Source organism: Falco biarmicus, chromosome 12, assembly GCF_023638135.1.
Source record: "Falco biarmicus isolate bFalBia1 chromosome 12, bFalBia1.pri, whole genome shotgun sequence".
Taxonomy (NCBI): Eukaryota; Metazoa; Chordata; class Aves; order Falconiformes; family Falconidae; genus Falco; species Falco biarmicus.
In genome coordinates this window covers 3,696,130-3,714,541 of record NC_079299.1, presented here as the reverse complement: position 1 = coordinate 3,714,541, position 18,412 = coordinate 3,696,130, and the positions used below count along the sequence as shown (strand labels likewise).

Below are 18,412 nucleotides of genomic sequence, written 5' to 3'. Positions count from 1 at the left end.
AAGTCTATATTCTCCTACATATATGACATTAATGAACATTTTTCCAGATGAGTAACTGCTAAATTGGTAAATCTGTATTAACATACAAACAGATTGCTGCAAATGTAAGCAATAATTTCAGTAGTTGTAACAGATTGCTGCTATTTAAGTGGTAGCTTCAGTAATCTCCCTGTTTATGCGGTAATAATGACTTCAGAGTTTATCAAAATAACATGCTTTTGTTGCCAGCTTTCCTAGGTGCATTTTTGCACTGTGAGCAGATCTCCACACACAGCCGCCTCTCCCTCCCCTCTCACAAGCTGAAGCTTCAGGCCCCCGCCGCAAGCCGGGCCCCTGGGCAGCCCCTCAGGAGCCGGGAGCACCCGCCGGGTTCACCGCCCGCCCCACCTACGCCCCCGCGCCCGGCGCGGCACCGGGCCCCGCACTCGCACGCAGGCAAACATGGCGCCCGCTCGGGCGGGGCCGCCGCGCGCCGGCCGCGTCCCCATGGCAACGGCGCCTTAAGGCGGGAGGGCGGGCTGGTGGCGGGTGCCGCCATGGCTCACGGGAGCCCTGTGGTGAGGGGGAGCGGCGGGGCTGGACCGCGTCCCCGGCCCCATCCTCACCCCACCACCCTCCCGCGCCGGCGAGACGCAGGGAGGGGAGGGACGGGATGGAATGGATGTGCCCGGGCCGGGTCTCGTCGCCATCGCCTCAGGCGGTGCCGCCCCGTGGGGGCCGGGGAGGAGCGGCCGCTGGCCGTTCCCTGCAGCGGGCAGCACAGGGGTTGCTTTAAAGCCACTATTTTTGGCGGGTTTGTTAAGCAAAAGCCCCTTGTGGGTAACAGGATTGCGACAGGGCCTGGCGTGAGCCCCTGGGGAGCTCCGGAGGGCAGGGAGGCTGTGTGGGCCTGGCGGTGGGGCAGTGTGGCGGCCCCGGGCCGCCCTGCTGCCGGGCCCGGCCTGACCTGCCCTCTCAGGCCGCCAGGGGAACGCGGGGAGGCCTCGGGCTGCGCTTTGGGCCTTGTGGTACCCTGGACTGGGGCATTGCTGACCCCCTCCCCGCTGCCTACCCTGGACTGGGGCATTGCTGACCCCCTCCCCACTGCCTGCAAAGGAAAAAAAAATTTCCGATGGGATAGTCTGGTTCATGGCAAAGGGGCCTGTGTGTTAAAGGGATAAAACTGGAGTGTGGGCGTCTCAGAACTGTAACCATTCCCCTCTAATTTGGGAGCGTGTAGTGGGATTTTACAGTTGCTGTGTACAGTTTTTATATAGGATAATAAATATTTGTGCTTCTTGTAGCTTGGCAATCCTGGGGAGGGGAATAGGCCTGTTGAAAGATTTAAATTCAGTTTCTCTTCTGGATTAACAATGAAGGCAAAGCATTTGACATATGGGCTAGTCAACATCCTTTAGTGTCATGGTACAAGAGTCAATTTTTTTTTTCCTTGTCTTCTTAGTGTTCTGAAGTGTGGTAGGGCAATTCTTGGAGATCTCAAACCTCCTGTGAGAAATCATAAATGAGTGTGGTTATTTCAAAGTAGTGCTATGTTGTGCTGATAGCTTTTTGCAAAAAATGTAACTTGTTACTTCTTAATAACTTCTAGGCTTTTTTATATTGTCTGCAGTTTACAACAGCTTTAGAGCAGTAAAACATTAATTTGATGTTGAGTTAGAAAAAACGTAAATTACTATCCTGGAATCTTAACTTTTATGGTTTCCTAAAAATCTCAGCTTCATCTTTCACCTTGTGTAGGCTATTCTGGTGGTAATGATAGTCAAGATTAATTGACTTTAAATTGCTAAAATCTTACTATCTTACATTTGCATCAGAGTGAATGTATCTTGAAGCTCGTATGTCTGTTGTCCAGGTCTGACTGGAGGATTAGGATTTAATCATGAATATGGGCAGAAGAAGGAATAAAGTGTTGTGTTGGAGTCCTGTTATAAGATGAATGATATGTGTTGGTACCTGTAGTGTTAAATTTCCATGGCTAAACTACTCTACAGCATCAGATGATTATCACAAAGAAAAAATTAAATCTGTTACTTACAGAGGTTACTTGCAGGTTACTTACATTATGCTTCTGATAGAATTGGCACCCTCTCATTTTTAGTAGCTTGTATTGTTGGTTGGCCTTTAAGTTAGGGGCAATGACGCTAGAATGATACTAAGTGGTTTTAAACTGATGTTTTAGACATACTTGTTTGAAAATGCAGCACAGCAGTTGTTTTTGTAATATATCTAGGATTTTCTTAAGCATTTCTGTAGTCTGCAGAAACCAATAATTCCAGGCTTGAATTCTGTATTTTTCCAGGGATGTCAGACTTAAAAGAATGAGTGGACTTGCAAGTCTTTGCACTTGACAGAGTATTCAGTTTATTACACTGATCTGTGCATGCTGTTCATCTTGTAACAGTAGTTTATGCAGTGAGGTTAGGCTTTGTGCTGTCATTTCAAATGACTTAATCTTCATCCTGACTTTGAAAATTTTTTATTTTTTTAATGTAGCATAAATTATACAAGTCCGTTATTGAAGATGTGATTGAAGGTGTGCGGGAACTCTTTGCAGAAGAGGGTTTAGAGGAGCAGGTTCTGAAAGACTTGAAGCAGGTTTGTTGGGTTCCCCTGCATCAATAGAAGTTGTATTATATTTTTTTTTCCTTTGACACAATGTACCTGTCTGTTTCTTTGCCCTCCCAAACAAGCAAACTTTTGCCCTAACTTATAGTTTCAAATATCCTGTAAATGATGTGTTGGGCTGCTGGAAGCTGAAATTCGGTAGTGATTGTTATCATGTTTATTGGATAGAATCAGTCAATTTACTCTTGCAAAAACTAGGGATACCTGATTTTCATTTTAGATGTGGCTTGTTTTTTAAAGCTGATATTGTTGACCTTAATAATAATCTTTCTGCAGCTTTGGGAAATAAAGGTGATGCAGTCTAAAGCAACAGAAGGCTTCTTCAGACATAGCCATCGTTCTGCGCAGTTTGCCCTGCAACTACCGCACAGTTTTCACCATGTTCTGCAGGCTTCAGCAGGTTAGATGTTGAACACAACAGATGCAATTTAAGAATAGCTCAGTGATTCAGGAATCTTCTTGGAAGACTTGAAGGTGCTGCAGTAATCTTGGTTTGTGATGCTTATGTATATATCTAGCCTGATGGGGAACAGTAATTATTTGAAAACAAAATTTGACCAATAAAGGACGAAATAAACTTTGATAAATTAATGCAATTATGTGCATGTGCTCTTGATCTGCTGCTTAATTCCAGTAGCAAAACATGAAGACAATTTTAGTCTTCTTGTCTGCAGTCCAGAAGCGTAGCGCTTCAGCTGCAAATTTACCAGTAAGGTTAAGCTTTCACTTCCCCTTTTAATGTGTGGCATGATGTGTGCAGAGGTTATATGGCGTGGTTGTGCCATGCAGCTCTGCTGTCGTGTTGGAGTTTAATCTGGTTCTGCATTTGTTAAAATGTAATCCCTTTCTTAAACTGAAGAGTAGGAGGGTAGTCTTTCAGTTGGTTCTATTAAAAGCAGTATTCCTGTTGCAGAGAAGTACTTGACTTTCACACAGCCTCTGACATCACAACCTATTCTGCTCAGTTAAGTCCAGCTGACCGTTGTGGTAATGTTATGGTAGAGTGTAATGCTTAGCTGAGACTTCTCCCACTATGAGAGGCCATTAGGACTTTTCCCCATAAAGGACAAAAAAACATACGAGATGATGTAATGAAAATCTGCATCATAGTACACTTCAGGGTTGGGTAGGCACTCTTCAGTCTGTGAGGTTTTTTTGTGTTTGGTTTTTTTTGTTTGTTTGTTTGCTTGTTTGTTTTTGTTTTTCCAAAACAAAAGTTGAGTGGACTGATTTTGGAGACAGGTTCTTATTTATTCCGTGTGATTACAGGGAATATACTTTTGTGTTTGTTTGCTGTTAGAAGCTTTATATTTAATGAGCTTTACCTTGCTCCCAAAGTTTTGGAAGGGCAATACTAAGCCAAAACAATCTGGTGAAACCAGTGAATTTTTTCTTTTCCTTAAATGGGATTTGAATTGTCCTATATGCTAGAGATTTTCAAAGTAATTGGGCTACCTAAATGGTTTGCTTCTTGAAGCCTGGGGAAGTTTTCCCTTTGCTTATCTTCTCCCATTCCAGTCAGTATTGAGTGCTTTTGAAAATCCCACCGTACTGTTCCTAGTATTAGCACCACCGGATTTGCTCTGGTGCAGAAAAATACTTGCACATTTTCGGCATGTTGACACGATAATATGTTTTACATACATGTTCTTGGTCATGTTAAAATGGTAGCATTGCACATCTGTCCTTCTAGCTGATGTAATAAATAGAAATAGCATGCTTAATTTTTACAGTGCAACTTAAACATATCAAACAGTTAAACAGTAATATTTGTAGAACAAAAAAACCCCCAGAAATCACTAAGACCAGCTTCTAGCAAAATTAAGTTTGGGGTATAACCTCTTCCCCCTGAGTACAGCATAAGCTTCAAGCAGCATAAAAGGAAGTGTATTTAAGAGCCTTATCTGGATGTGCTCACTTGATCTCATGAGTATGAACTGAAGTTAGATTGCTTTAGTTTCAGTTGTGCTTGCTGTAAATAACTGAAAGATCAACTGTGTCCAAGAAATTAATGTTTTTGTGAGGTGCTGGTTTGTTGTTTTTTTTTTTTCCCCTCCTGTATAGCTTCTCTAGTCATCCCAGCTGGCAGAGGTTTCCAGCAGTTCACAGCAGCAGACCTGGTATGTAACTATAGTGACATTTTATTTAAATTTTGAGTATTCTGAATTCTAAATGATTGTTTGTCAGTTGTTAATAGGCTTGAGGGGAGGCAAGTATGAAATATTTTCCATGTGTAGATGCTTTAGGACAGCATTTCTCATGACAGTTTCATCTGTCCAATATGGCATAGTAGGCAAGGGAGCAGGAGTCCTGCTGAGGGAGAATCAACAGATGAAGAAACAGTGCTGTTATTTCTAGCCCTTTTTTATTTTTATTGAAAACAATAAAAAAATTAAGAGTTTGTAGAGGGAGAGCTGTAACTCTGCTGCTTATGTATGAGCAGTGAAAAAGGATGAGGATCTGCCAGTTGGTTTTGCAAGCAATGCATCCGGAAGTGTGTTGGAAGCCATGGCTGCATGTATTTAGCCAATAGATGTATAGTGGAAATGCACATCTACAGATATATTTTTTTTTTTTAATTTTTTTTCTTACTGAGTTTTAAAATAAAGCACCGCTGGGAAATGCTAGCGTTACTGAAGCTGGGAGCAGCATTATGTGCAAGGCATAGAAATCATCCAGAAGAAAATGAGAGGCTTATAGAGTTGACAGGTTCTGAACTCTGGGCATGGCAAGATTTGTTTGGGGAGGAGCTATTAATTGTCAGTGCTTGAAGTTATTGAGTGCCTCCTGAGCTTCAAGCTAACTAGTTTCCCAAGCTGAAATACGATATTGGGAAGGTGTTTGTGTAACATCCAAGTTACCTGATCTAAAAACTAAATTTCCCCAGAACAGCTAGTTTGAAAGGGAGCCGTATATCCAACTGTTTGGTTTCCAGGAGAAAAAGAGAATGCAAAGTGACTTCGTAGGCCTAGGCAAGGAGTCTATGCAGTGTGGAGTATGCATAAGCTCAGGTAAAAGTGGTTCTGAGTGGAAAAACAACTTTCTGGATGGTGTGTACTTTGAGGGCATACAGGAAAGTGTTCTGTTAACAAAAAGGGAATGTGATAACTGGAAAATAGGAAACCTTAGGGCAAGTCATTATCCTGTCAATACAGAATACTCTTTATCTTTCTAAATCTGAAAAGTCTGAAGCAACTCTTCAGTAAAGATGATCACAAGAAGCCCTCATTGGTGTTTCATCTGAAGATGTTATGTGTGACATTTAGGGCCCTAGGAGATAAAGTATGCACTACTTCTTAATAAAGCTCTTGTTTATCTAGAGTGCTTCACAAGTGGGTGCAACTCTTACTCTCCCTTCGGGCATTGCTTATCCTATACATGTACCAGCGGGAGTGACGCTACAGACAGCATCTGGTAAGATTAAAGAGGGGATGTAAAATATTACAGTGCATTGACTGGATGTGGATATTGAAAGATGGTCCCAAGTACAGCAGATAAAACAAATGCGAAGTTAAAAGTGTAGGTGTGTCAAGCCAGTTGCCCTCTTCTTTTGTAGTTTGTGTTTGTAATCGTTGCATGGGAGAAGTAATTACATTGATTAGTTAATGTGTCAGTTGTGTACACTTGCAAGATCAGTTAAGGTGGGCTGCCAGGTGATGCCATTTTTTTGTTTTACAACTGCTTACAAATGTGTTACCTGTGTCTGGACTGACAAAGGATTTCCTCCTCTTATATAAAGGACAATCTTCATGTTTTGAAAAGGTAAAGACAGTCTGGTACTTCAGAATCAAGTTGATTTTTTTTTTTTTTTTTTTTAATTCAAATAAAATACAACCATCCATTAACCTTTTTGCTCACACTCTTTTGCTGATAAAACTGCCTGTACAAAAATGTGCTTGTACTGCTTAGGATGTGGTAACTGGAAGGTTTATTTCAGTCACAGACTGACTCCTCAAACAGCTGTTCTTTGAGAACTAGTGTCACTAGATATCTATTTCAGATATAATTCCTAAGGTTTTGAGACATATAGGCTTGTGTCAGTGACTGTGGGTGTGTAAGAATGTGCTTGGGGAAAAGAATAATTAAATGAAATTGGCAACTTGGCTTTAGCAGCTTAACTCTAGCACTAATAATAACTTTAAGGATTCAGTATTTGGAATGGTTTTTGTACAAAGAAAGGCTAAATAAACTAGGAATTTTTAATTTTTTTTTTTAACTAAACTAGGCAGCTCTTTTTAGAAGGAGGGGATACCTAAAGGTCCTTAAGAGTGAACTGTCCCTGTAGACGTGGAATAGTTTACTGTTTCATCTTGTATTCCTTAGTTTCTGAAATTACATGGAAGTAAATTCAAAACAGGATTTTGTTTTTTAAATCCAGTATGTAATTTACTGAACTAACTGCTACAGGGTACTTGGGGGACAAAACCAGAAAGGGATATTAGACATGATGGTCTGGATGAGAGCTCTGACTCAAAAAGCCTCTGAACACTTAAGTTTCAAAGGCTGAAGTTGTGCTTGGGTGAAGTATTTCTTTGTGAACATCTTGTTTCTCATAGTTTACCTGGGTGTTTGCTGTTGGTTATTGGTGGTAACAGGACAGTGGCCTGGATGAACCTGTAGTTTAACCTGCTGAAGCAGAATTTAACTCTTGTCTTTGCAGGGCAATTGTATAAGGTAAATCTGCCTGTTGTGGTTACACAGGCTGCAGGAGATGCAAGTGTTCTACACCATCCTGTTCAGCAGGTGTTGCAGCCCCCTGGGCAACCTTCAGTTCTGCAAGCCAACATTGCCAGTGTTGCTCAGGTGAATGCATCCTCTGCCCAGGCAGATGCTGAGACTTTGCAACCCCAGGAGACTGCTATCCAACAGACCATGGTATTTCAACCAAATGCCATGGAGAAAAACCACCTGGAGAACTCTGCCAGCACTACATTGGTCCAGCAGCCTTCTGTGAATCAGCAGCAACTTGTAACTAATGCAGTGCTGAATCAAAGTGCAGACTCAACAGAAAAATCCCAGTATGGCAGTCTTCACACAGCTGTGTTTATGCCAGAATCATCTGAAGGTTTTTTTCCCACTGAATCCTTGGCAAACACCTCAAGCAGTGTTCTGCTGGATGTGGAGGGGCAGTTAGACATTGAGTCTCAGGAGCTGGTGCAACAGCCGGTGTCTGATGATATCATTGACCTGATTATCACAGGCAAAAGTTTGGACGATAGTGCTGTTCTGAAAGACCATGACGTCATTGCTTCCTCTGACAAGGTAAGGCCTTTTATTTCTCAGCTGGTGAAAATACGTTGGAGATGGTTGGTAGAAGTATCGTAGGAGATGTGATCAAACACACCTGTAAGTAGCACCTCTAAATTATAATAATAAAAACTAACACCATTTTGAAGTTCATTCTTGAGCTTCTTTTGAATAGCAGTAGCTGATTACTTATTTTTACATGAAGAATTTGTCACAAGTATTGCTGAAATACTGGCATTGAGGAGGATGTCAATCTAAAAAATGCTGCAAGTATAATGGGTAGATATAATATGTTCTTAGACTTATTAACTATTTTGAGGGATAGTTTTTTTTTGTGACTGATCAGATGGAAATGACCCTTTGAGAACTTTGTGTCATTCTGACACTGAATCTGCGTTTGGATACTGGCCAGTTGTGGGCAAATTTCTCTTGCAGTGTCAGCTGGGATTAGTTTAAATTTGTAATGTTAAATGTGTGAAGAGCATTTAACTTTCATTGAGAATGCATGTTGAGTATGAAGAGTGGCATTTGATAAGTGAAAATCTGCTGGAAGGAAATGCATTTCCTTGGGAAAAAGTCCTGAACAAACTAGAATTTAGCTAGAGCTGTGTGGAAAACTTGAATGATTTTAATTAACAGGCCACTTTCCTGACCTCATCTACTTTTTGTTCTAGAAATTATTTACAGATGTTTTAAGTTCAGGCTGGTTTGCTGACTTTGAGTTGTAGTGCTTATATGTGATTGAGGCAAATTTATTAAATGCAAATTTAATGACAGTAATGACAAATGACTGTAAATAGAAAGCATGTTATGGTGCTTGTCTGAACTTTGATGGCAGGGTGATGATAACTGTAGTAAGAATAGAAGGTCAAAACAAAGTGTTATTTTCTTGAACTAGAAAGTGTATGTGGATGTGAATTAGATGCTACAGTAAAGATTTAATGAGAAACTAAAGATGGCTGAAAGCTTAAAGGACTTTTATGCTCCTGTGAATGCTCTGTTTAGGAATTCTAGCACTTTTATGAACAGTAACTTGAGGTACTGAAATATTTACTGTCTCAGCTTTTTATATCTTATTTAAACAAAGCACTTTGAGTTGAGGGAGAGAATGAGATCATCTTGATTTTTATTTCAAAAAGGAAAAAGGCTATTTTTGGGGATGGGTGAGTAGCTAGTTTCCTTTTTTTAATTTTTTTCCCCTTGTTTTGTTTTTGGAGCTGTATTTGCAATAGGAATTCTAAAGGCCTGGTTGGTCATTGTTGTCTTAAAAAAGTTGTTTGATTACGATAGTGTTTAAAGAAAGGTCTAAGAAAATGTCTTGTTATATTGTTGAGGAATATGTGGCATAGAATCCATTTAAGATTAGGTATAAGGACAACGTTTGCAAATGTACTCGGAGTTTCCAAGTAGGCCAGGACTTGAAATTCTCATTTTAGTGCCCCAATCGTGTTGTTTTATTAAACAAAAATATCAGGCTTTGTACTGAACAGTGAAAGCTGTATGGCGTTAATTCACAAGCTGTCTCTGGTCTCTTTTATTCCTGTCAGATGGAACCTACTGAGCAGATGGAATCTAATTTACGATCAGAGAAGGATATCTGCAGTGACATTGGAGGCATAATTCAGCTAGATGGTACTGGTGATGTTTCTCCCAAGGAAGAAATACCATATACAAAAGATAGGGAAGAGAATGAATTCATTGGCATTATTGAATCAGAGGATCTAAAAGCTCTGGATGATGAGGAAGATGATGATGAGGAGTATGACAGTGTTTCAAACACAGAGTCTAGCAGCAGTGGTGGTGATAATGAAGAGGCCCAAACAGATATCGTTGAGGAGGTAATTTACTTTTAAGCTTTTTGAAGCACATTACAATAGTATATCTGTCTTTACTGTTGGAATTGTTGCATCCAGAACAATTCCTGGTTAAGTTTAATGCAGAGAATGTATAGTTCAGTTGCGTACCTCTTGAGACATGTGGGTACTGCTCAGAAGTCACTTGAGAGCTCATTTTGAGAAGCATGGACAAATGAAAGAGATGTTGAGAAGTCATTTTTATTGGATTAATTAAAAGACTTAATTAAAGTTATAGGGTAGAACCTTGGCCTCAGTGGAATAAAGTACCGCTTTTTATTTAAGTAAGATTGGGATACAAATCTATGTTTCTTCGCCTTCTGAAGGACACGGGATTAGACAGAGAAGGGAACAATGTGATACAAGTACATGTTTGCTAGGAAAAGGCTTTTCTTAAAGATGCAATTTTGTATCCTAGAAATTCACAAGAGAATCAACTTGTGGCATCTGGGCTTCAAATAAATACCAGTTGATTAGTGTTCTATTTACATGGGTCAGCTTTGCCAGTTAGCAGGCTTGCTTTTTGACCCGTGTTTTTGCTCAGGGTGGTGTTGTCACTGAGAATGTATGCATGTAAAGCTGCTTATAAATGAGCTTTTTGCAACATGGTCTTAATAGCCTCTGGGTCGTGATTTTTGCAATGCTAACCTTTTATTGTTCTTGTTATGTTTAATGTCAAGTATATTCAATGCTATTCTGAAAGAATGTATAAAATAAAATTTTAATCTCTAGGACCCTTTAAATTCTGGTGATGATGTCAGTGAACAGGACATTCCAGACTTGTTTGACACTGACAATGTGATAGTTTGTCAGTATGACAAGGTACAGTATATAGTTTTATCTTTGTTTCTTAATCATTCTAAGTAATATCTTCAGCAAATCCATGTCTGGTTTACTACCAGTGCCTTTTAAAGAAAATCTAATGCTGTAATAATTGTGTTTAAATTACATCTTCAGCTGACAATAGTCTGAAGACTTACCTGCTGCTTTCTGAAATGAGGATAATCAACGGTTTTTTAATGACCTATTAAAGGTAAAGAAAAGGGGTCCAAATCTTGGCAAATTAAGATCTGGAAAGCTGCATAAGCTTAACTTTCAACTTTTTAATAATTACTTTTAAGTAATTTCAACAGCTCCATGTATGTATGTATGTATGCATGTATGTGTTTTCAGCCATGAATTAAGACTTTTGAAATGGGTAACAGAAAGAGGAGTGTGTGTACTTTATTCTTCACTTTTTGTCTTTTGAGGTGCTTACTGAGAGGTTTTCTTGTCAGAATTCTGTCCTGTCTGAAAAACAAAAGTTGTTAAGGGGCGTTTTGTTCTCCTCCATTTTAATGTTTAAAATTCAACCTTGTTTTGAACTCTTGAAGATCAAAGTACTTCTAGCCCTGGTATAGTTTTGGATGGGTATATGCCAGTAGTTTAAAAGTTGACAAAACAAACTGCATATTTCATTTTGAAACAAATCTAGAAAAATATCTCTATAGTTTGCCTAAGAATGTGCCTTGGCTTTCCTTCTTTCAAAAGTGACTAGTGATGATTTTTTTTTTTTTAATGCATGTTCAACTAGGCCTGCCTTTAATGGTGTCTGTGTTTTAGGAAACAGTGAAGTGCTAAGAAAATTGTCTTTACTAAAGCCTAACAGATGGGTTTTTCTGAAAGTAGTTATTTTGGAAAATGTAGTTATAGGGGTGTGTGTAGAAAATGCATCTGAAATTAAGCCATAGTGTCTGTATTGTATTGAAAATGTACACAAAGTTTTGAAGCTTTGTAACTCAGTTTGTTACAGATGCTATGGGTAGTGGATATTGTTATCTACAGCAAGTTTTGTCTGTAATAAGCAGAAAAATTGGTTGGAAATTTAAAAAACTAATAGAAAGTTCAGGATGTCTTCAAGGAAATTTAAAATCGGATGTTGCTAGAAATAAACAGTTACAGAAGTTGGAGGAAGATGTTGGTGACTTCCCCTTTCCTATACAGATTTAGTAAAACACATAGGCCTTGTAGAAAGTAGATGGAAAGAGTTACCTATTAAATTACTTTGTTATCTATAAAAGAATGCTGTCAGCAAAATTACTGTCTTGTTTCTTTTTTTTCCCTCCTTTTTCTTTCTGGACTTGAAAATAGACTGAGGCTTAAAATCAAAGGAATTTTCTAGGGATACTTAAAATTCCTTCTTTTAGTATTAAACAGAAACTTTCTGTGGTATAGATAGTTTTGTAGGCCTTTAAAAAGAAACAGAATATGCACATTCTCTTACTGTTTTATATGGTGTTATTTGCATTTTAAAGCAAAGTTTTCCTGCTCTTAGCCTTATCCTAATGTCTCTGCACACAATGTTGCTTTGCACTGTGCGCAGGAGAAGAAACACTGCGTTTCAGTTAAGCCATACCAGTTTGCAGGGTGCAGTATGTTTTGGGACTGGTACACTTGTGAAATTGCTCTGTTATAGTCTTGTTTTCCTGCTGGTGTTGAGATGACACACAGCTACTTGTTTTTTATGTTTTTGTTTTTGTTTTGTTTGGGTTTTTTTTGAGAGGGGTGCATGTGCTAAAGTTCAGGAGGTTGTTCCCTTGAGAGAGCAGGGAGTTCATTATAAACAACTGAAGTCTACTGCCTCTGAATATTTGTGGTGTGCTCAGTGGCAGTGTTTCACATGTTTTGGGCTACTGGGGTTTTAAAATAAAAAAAAAGGCTTGTAAACAAGTTGCTCTTAAAAAAGACTTTTTTTAATGGCTGTCTAATATGTATTATATTGGGGGGGGAATTGATTTTTTTTTTTTTTTTTTTCATCAGATACATCGAAGTAAGAACAAATGGAAGTTCTATTTAAAAGATGGAGTGATGTCCTTTGAGGGTAGAGACCATGTTTTTGCAAAAGCTATTGGAGATGCAGAGTGGTGAAACCTTACTGAAGTATGTACTTTAACTGTGGCGTTATTCCCTTATGAACCTCCTGTGAAACTACTAGACTTTCTATTGTTTTGCCATTAAACAAAACAAGAAAGCTGTGATAAAAATATGCTAAATCAGTGTTGTTAATACATGCAGACTAAAACAGTGTTGTTAGCTACTTAGCTGTCTTGGCTGTTCTCTGATTATTTCGTTATGTTTCCAGTTACTTTGTAATAGGAGTGAATAGCTTTAAAGACTGAAATGTTGAATCTGTAGTAATTCAAGAAAAAAAAGTGACTATGTTTAAGTAAATTTCAGTTCTGTTGGTTCTTTGAAATAAGAAACAGTTGTTGGTGATACTATGTCAAAGGCTGCTGAGTATAAAAAAAGAAAAAAAAAGCAACACCTATGCAAATCTGAAACCTGTGGTTGTCTCAGGTGTGTACTTTGTTCCCTTTCCTTCCACCCTTTTTGTTGATGCTTTGTGGTTTTTTGACTTCAGCTTAAAGGCAGGCACTTTAGATGTAAGTCAGGAAACGTGGGTGGAAGACCCTTGAGCTCTCAATATGTGAGAATTATTGTTGTTTATTCTATACCCTCTATGTCTGCTGAGATGCTATGAATAGTCTGATTTAACATTAAAATGTGATTTATTTTCACTGGCAATGCAGAGTCATTTAAGTTTGTTTCTGTATATATCCACTACATTCTGGGACTACAGACCAGTAAGCTGTGAATGATACAAATTGTGCATAATAATAAAATGTCATCTCATACACGTTTCTAGCAGAGTTGGTTTTGTGTTCCCTAAATATACTTTGCTTAGCGAAATGTGTGCAAGCCATGCATGTGACAGTAGCTCACCCTGCCATGAGAACCGCATTCCCAGCAGTCTTCAGAGTTAGCTTTGTGTTTCTTCCTCTAGAAGTAGAGGTCAAAAAGAAGGTCTGGGCCCTCACCCTTCAGAGCTGCAGCTTCCCCCTGGCTAGCTCCTGGTTCTTGGAGGGCAGCATTGGAAACAAAATGGTAAAGCCTCTGCCAGGCTGACTCGGAAAGGGGAGGGGGGTGGGGGGAGGATTCTGCCACAAGGGCAGGGCTACATGCAAGCATATGGCACCCCTTCCTCCTGGCTGCGGCTTTTAGGTCTTTTTAGGTCTGCTGGAAGAAGACATCTTGAAACATTTTGGTTATCTCTATTCTCTGGGAGGACACAGAGGCCTTGAGAAAAGAATGAAAAGGAAGGGGAGAGCTGGAGAGAAGGAATATATGGAAGAAATGGGACACACACACACACACACACACAACCCTAACCCTTGTTCATAATGGTACAAACCCTTGTGCTGATGGTGTAAACAGAGGTGCTTCCTTCAGGAGGTAGGTTTTTAACAACTATTGAGTTTCTTGCATGCTTTTTTGATGTATCAGCTGGTGTCCAGTATCAAAGACAGGACACTGAACTAGGCGGCCTGACCCAAGTGTGGCATTTCTTTTGTCTTTTATAGATACTGCTGCTGGGATGTGAAGAATTGTGTATTCAGAAAAGGTTAAAATACTTGAGTGTAATGGCTGCTTTTCCGTCATTCAGCTGACCTGTAGATGCACTGGTGCTACACTTCAGACCCAGAAATGCACAGGAAATGCAGCTTTTGCCACATGATAGATGGCTTTAGATTTCAGCACTTTCTCATAGGCTCCGAGGTGTTCATGCTCCATAAATGTGTACGTTATGAACTGTGGGACCATCTTCAGCTTGGGCAGTACAGTGATGCTTCAGACAAGACTGGAAGCAGAAGCAGAGTGGCGCAGGAATCCATGGGACGTGACTGTAAGTGCACCATCTGCTCAGCACCATGGGGGCTCTGAATGTTGCTTCTGAGAGCAGGACTTGGTTTTGGTAGTCACTGTAAAATGAAGTGGCTAAAGAGTACCTAATTTTTAGCTCGTTTTAAGGATGGGCAGCTTTTCCCTCTAGCTTTATCTGTTTGTGGTGTTAAAAAGACTGCCTCCACATGAAAGGTGAGGGGTCAGAACTCTGAGTGTCCTTATAATGGCCCATCTCCTGTCTCTCTGTTCCTTTTCAGGCCTCATTTCGGTGCGAATAGGTGCAGAGATGTGTGAGATAAAAGTATTAGAGTAGGAATCCCCCCCCCCCCCCATGTCTTCTACACTTTAGTAATTCATACTTATTACATACTTTCTACCAGTTAGCATTGTCTGTCTTTTTATTCCATTCTTGAAACATTGTTTATGCTTTAGAGTTTTGCAAGTTAATTTTTGACAGCTTGCTGCAACCTCTGTGCAGTTGACATATGATACTGGTTATATAGGCTGCACGTTTGGGACTGGAAGTATTTTTTAACACTGGTCTCTTCCTTCCCAAACTTCTTGCAAGTTTTATGGGTTGGCCACTGGTGGTGTTTTTCATCCTCTTTTGCTTCTTCACAAATCAGGTGCACTGTCAGCAATTAAAATCTGAAAGGACTGTTTGCCATCTTTCCTCCTGAAGCTTTGCAGACAGTAGGCACAGCTGGCTGTTACTGCTGGTCAAAGCTGACCTGCATCGAAAGGGATGCTGAAGATGGCTTAGCCATGCCATCCAGCACCCCCTGGGTTTTGATGTAGTTGTTTTTTCTAACCCAGCACCTTCTTGGTATGAAGGAACCTGAAGGTGGGCTACACCCAGTGCCTTCCTGAGCTATTAAATACTGAAGCTTTGGGGATTAGAGTAGGGTTTTGCTCTTGCTATCTCAACCCTTCCCATGTTTGAGAAAATGGCTTCTGAATTAATAATCTGCAAATCTTCTGGCTCCTTCCAAACTACATGCAGATACTCCTTGAGAATGCTTGCAGTGGTTTTCCCGGTCCAGAGCTATGGGCTATTTGGACTCCTGCAGCAGGACCGACTTCCGCTGTCTTCTGTCTGCGCATACCAGAATTGCCCTACTTGTTTCCAGTGTTCTTGAATGAACATTAGCAAAGACAGCTTTGAATAAGACACAACTAAATATATCTGAAGGCAGGAATTTTTATACTGGAAAAAAGTGTTTCTCATTAAAATGTAAGCTCAGTTTTACTAATTACTGTAGCCTACGATTTGAGCAGTAATCAGATCAGAGTGCTTTTGATCTGAATGGTTTATATAGGAATGCTTTTGATTGCAGCTGCTTCGTAGTTTAGCAAACACATTGCTGCAGATGTGGTGGGAAGAGATGTGTAATACCAGTTATGGCCATCAAAGATGCTTCAGTAAATGGCTGTCTAAAACTTTACACCGGAAAATGTAAGTTTACCAAAAATAATGAGACAGAATAACGCGTGTAACTTGTATGAGAAGCTTTAGCATGAATCTAAATCTTTAATAGTGTTGCTTTTACTTGTTTGCTTACTTCTGCGTAGAAAAATTCAAAGTACATAAACTGTATCTGTTGTTTGTGGGATTTGTGTGTATGGTGGTGTTTTTTTTAATTGCTAGTTATTTTCTAAATGGTAGATTTCACTCAACTTACAGCAGGTACAATCCCCACAGCTGTCATACGTCTTTGCTGTTACCTAAGCAGCATTGTAAGGCAGGTACTGTCAGTTGTCGCTATTTAGTTTCCTGATACTACTATGTGGTAGGTGGACAGGAAGGGTGTGCTTGCAAGCTCTTGTCCTGTTGACACATAGTGTAAGAAAATCAGTTAGTGGCCACTCAGGACACTGTTTTGCCGTGTCCTAAATTATATGCAGGATTCCTCCATGTGCTGTGCAAAGAAACAAGTCTCAAAAAGCAGTTTTGAGATGGAGAAGCCTTAGGCCAGGTAGATTTATTTTTATTACTTGATTCCTGCCGCTGCCCCGCCCCGTGTCTTTAGCTTTTATTATAGTTAGGTAACCTACAGTAGTCCCACTTGCTTATCTGCTGAGCTCAGGAGCTGGTGTGTGTAAAGTGTACAAAATGCATCATATGGAATTTTTATTCATTGCTAAACCATAGAGCTTTAACAGTCTCCTCTGTTTTCGATCTTGCTTTGTTCCCAATGTGTGCAAACTGCTCGTGAGTACAGCTATGCTGAGATCAGCTTTTATACTGATTGAACTCATGGCATTAAGCTGAAGATAAGAAAGGGTCAGAGATGTTATTTTTAATTAAGACAATTATGTTATTTCTAATTAATACAATTATAAGCTAATGATAAACCAGTCACTGTACAAAGAATCACTTTCATTAATGTGAAGCAAATCTAATTTGCAGTCAGCATTTTAGCAATAAGAGGCGTGCTTTGGAACGCAGAATAGTTTATTGCTGTCGCAGACTTGAAAGCAAAGGACTCATTTGAGAAGCAGCATGTAAAAAGTTTAAAGCGATTGCAATAATAGATTTTTCTTATGTATCACAGTCTGCACTTTTGGTGGCCATCAAGAACTATTAGGCTGTGACTGTTCCGGAGTAAGCACAGATTTTACAACTGCACTGCTCCATGGAGCGCAAGGGAGGCGTGTCTTATACCAGCTGAGGATCTGTCTTCAGATACAGTATTACATACAGAATGTGATCTAAGATGCTAAAATTTTGAGCACAAGCCCAAATAAAACCTGTTTGCTTTACCTTCTGTGAACCATAAACTGCCACATGTAGGTCTCGTGCTACCACATTGGTTTGATGGAACATACGCACTCACATGTTCCTCCCATCAAAGGCAATGTAACCAACCTGTCAAAGATAAGCAACCTAAGAGTAAGCTTGATTTTCAGTCTGCAGCTTTTCCATCTGTTTTGCTCACAGGACTGTGAACTTTCAATAACTAAGTGCCTCGTTTTCAGAAGACCAGGCAGTGCAGAATGCGCCTGGGGCAGGCTTCCACAGGGATCCGGCCTGGCATTCCGGGCAATCTGCAGCTTGTCACCCAGTACAGATTGTTTGGCCTGTATGATGCAGGTAAGTGCTCACACATCTGAATCTCCCGCTTCTAGATCATGTGGTGTTGGCTCATGGTGGCATAAGGTTGATAGCTTATTTGTTGCAGATATGCTGCAATAACAAAGCAACACTCAATTTTTACTTAAAATAGGAACACAGCTGTGAATCTGGATCTCCTTACCATCAGGCAATGCGTAGTGAAAGAAAAGATAGATATTTTTTTTTAATGGGAAAAGTAACAGGCACTAAAAAGTAACTACTCTGCTTCATCAGCTGGGAATGGAGTTGGACTGTGAGTGCTGAGGAGTCCTCAGTGCATCCTGAATGCTGCTGGCTCTGGTGATGCCAGAGAGTGGACAGATGAAAAGGATGCAAGAGACTGTCCCTGGAGAGAAAACAAGGCAGCGCTTACCTGCCTGGCAGGGAGCAGCTATTCCACTGCCGAGAGGGAGCCTTTACAGCTTACATGACTTGTGTGTGCGCACGTATGATACAAAATACAGTCCTGTGTGCAGCAGGAGGTATCTTACAGCTATTGCAACTCTTGTGATTTCCAGATCGTACATGGTTGTGCGTGGGTTCATTTTTTTAAAAAGTAAATTACCTACCAGCTCAGACTGAGATCTGATGTAAACTGCAAAATTGCTAGTAACAAAGGTTCAAGCAAACTTTTCGCCTTGGTGACATCTTTACAACCTGCTGCTTGAACACTTTTAACTGGGTGTAGGTGGCTATGTAATTGGAATTTTCTGCTGATGAAATGAAGGGAGGCATCTAGTTTAGTGCCCCTTTCTTTAACCCAACAATGCCAGCACAGCTGATAGGAATGGAAAAACAAGGCATGAAAGGTAACAGACAGGCTTTAAATACTCCAGGGGAGCAGATCTGG

At 40.1% G+C, this 18,412-nt stretch overlaps 1 protein-coding gene and 1 long non-coding RNA gene across 2 annotated transcripts; both read left to right on the top strand.

The window, feature by feature from the left end:
* Nucleotides 1-536: 536 nt before the first annotated feature.
* GTF2A1L (general transcription factor IIA subunit 1 like) lies at nt 537-12,909 on the top strand. The gene is made up of 9 exons (XM_056356853.1): nt 537-557; nt 2,494-2,595; nt 2,902-3,025; nt 4,690-4,745; nt 5,946-6,039; nt 7,286-7,887; nt 9,420-9,710; nt 10,458-10,547; nt 12,525-12,909. Exons 1-9 carry the CDS (start codon nt 537-539, stop codon nt 12,630-12,632), a joined length of 1,488 nt encoding a protein of 495 aa, XP_056212828.1. The 3' UTR covers nt 12,633-12,909.
* Nucleotides 12,910-14,335: 1,426 nt separating this feature from the next.
* Nucleotides 14,336-18,329, top strand: LOC130157849 (uncharacterized). The gene is made up of 3 exons (XR_008825060.1): nt 14,336-14,448; nt 17,003-17,138; nt 17,430-18,329. It is a non-coding gene; the product is annotated as an uncharacterized LOC130157849 (long non-coding RNA).
* Nucleotides 18,330-18,412: the final 83 nt, after the last annotated feature.

What these genes read in the sequence shown, in the direction of transcription:
- GTF2A1L (XM_056356853.1), top strand. Translation starts at nt 537, where the DNA reads ATGGCTCACGGGAGCCCTGTG. An exon ending in TTCTGAAAGACTTGAAGCAG is followed by an intron (nt 2,596 to 2,901) that starts GTTTGTTGGGTT and finishes ATCTTTCTGCAG; the next exon opens with CTTTGGGAAATAAAGGTGAT. An exon ending in AAACAGATATCGTTGAGGAG is followed by an intron (nt 9,711 to 10,457) that starts GTAATTTACTTT and finishes TTTAATCTCTAG; the next exon opens with GACCCTTTAAATTCTGGTGA.